The sequence below is a fragment of the Etheostoma cragini genome, unplaced genomic scaffold (assembly GCF_013103735.1).
Source record: "Etheostoma cragini isolate CJK2018 unplaced genomic scaffold, CSU_Ecrag_1.0 ScbMSFa_134, whole genome shotgun sequence".
In the NCBI taxonomy this organism is placed as follows: domain Eukaryota; kingdom Metazoa; phylum Chordata; class Actinopteri; order Perciformes; family Percidae; genus Etheostoma; species Etheostoma cragini.
The window spans coordinates 1-1,208 of NW_023265385.1; the positions used below are offsets into that span (position 1 = coordinate 1).

The window sequence follows — 1,208 nt, forward strand, 5'->3', positions numbered from 1 at the left end:
AGGAGGAACATCCCATAACCTGCAGTAACACAGGAGGAACATCCCATAACCTGCAGTAACACAGGAGGAACATCCCATAACCTACAGTAACATGGCCATGTTGCTTTATGTCAGTGATCATGTGAGAGACAGTTAGTTTATTCAGGTAATTAATTTTAATATAATTAGTCGGGCCCAATATTCATCGCCACCTTCCTGTGGTTGTTACCGTGGAGACGGCGCCTCCGCCATCCACATGAGGTCGAGGTTGCAGGCGAGGACAGGCAGCTGCGCCGCGGCCTGAGTGTGCACGCCAGCCGGACTCCCATTGGTCAGCAGCACGTCAATCAGCAGCTGCAGGTTGGTCTCCCATCTGATTGGCTCTCCGAACAGGATGATCGCTACGGCAACGCAGGCAGTCAGTGAGTAACAGTAAGTAAGTAAGTAAGTAAGCTTTATTTATATAGCACCTTTCACAGACAAGGAGGGTCACAAAGTGCTTTACAGTAAAAAATAAATAAATAAATAAAATAAAATAAAATAAAATAAAATAAAACCAGTACCAGCTTTTCATTTTAAAGAACATGAACTCATCAAACATCACGGCTCATTATTTAGCCCATTTCTTTCCTCTTGTTTGTCCCCTTCATGTCTCTGGGTTAAATGCATTAAAAGAGACTTTAGTATTAATAGACAGTGCTTCTAGTTACCTTCTATTTGGGGAAACGTCGGCAGAGGAGACGACTGAAACACAAAACACAGATTACTAGGACCCCCCTCCAAATCCAGACCTGGATCCAGCAGGGTGCTGTTAGACCCAGAGCAACGGAATCTCACTCGACTGAATATGGGAATATGCAGTTGGATGACAATAAGGTCTAGGTCTACGTCCGGGTCTAAGTATAGGTCTAAGTCTAGGTCCAGGTCTAGGTCCAGATCTAGGTCCAGATCTAGGTCTAAGTCTAATTATAGGTCTAAGTGTAAGTCGGAGTCTAAGTTTAAGTCTAACCCTAGGTGTTGGTCTACGCCTAATTTAGGGTCGGGGGCCGTGCTCCACCATGTCCAGCAGGGTATATGTATATATTTATATATGTGTATATGTATAGATTGTGTATATTTGTACATGTGTATATGAGTGAGTACCGACCGTGGGGGGTCGGGGGCCGTGCTCCACCATGTCCAGCAGGGTATATATGTGTATATGTACAGTATATGTGTATATATGTATA

The 1,208-nt window shown here is 44.0% G+C and overlaps 1 protein-coding gene across 1 annotated transcript in view; it reads right to left on the bottom strand.

The window, feature by feature from the left end:
• Positions 1-200: 200 nt before the first annotated feature.
• Positions 201-1,208, bottom strand: part of LOC117939869 (haloacid dehalogenase-like hydrolase domain-containing 5) — a 2,322-nt gene continuing 1,314 nt past the window's right edge. Inside the window, exons 4-5 of the mRNA XM_034865292.1 lie at positions 690-723; positions 201-380 (exon numbers count right to left, since the gene is read on the bottom strand). Coding sequence (XP_034721183.1) covers positions 205-380; positions 690-723 — 210 coding nt within the window. The 3' untranslated portion in view covers positions 201-204. The remainder of the gene's footprint in view (positions 381-689; positions 724-1,208) is intronic.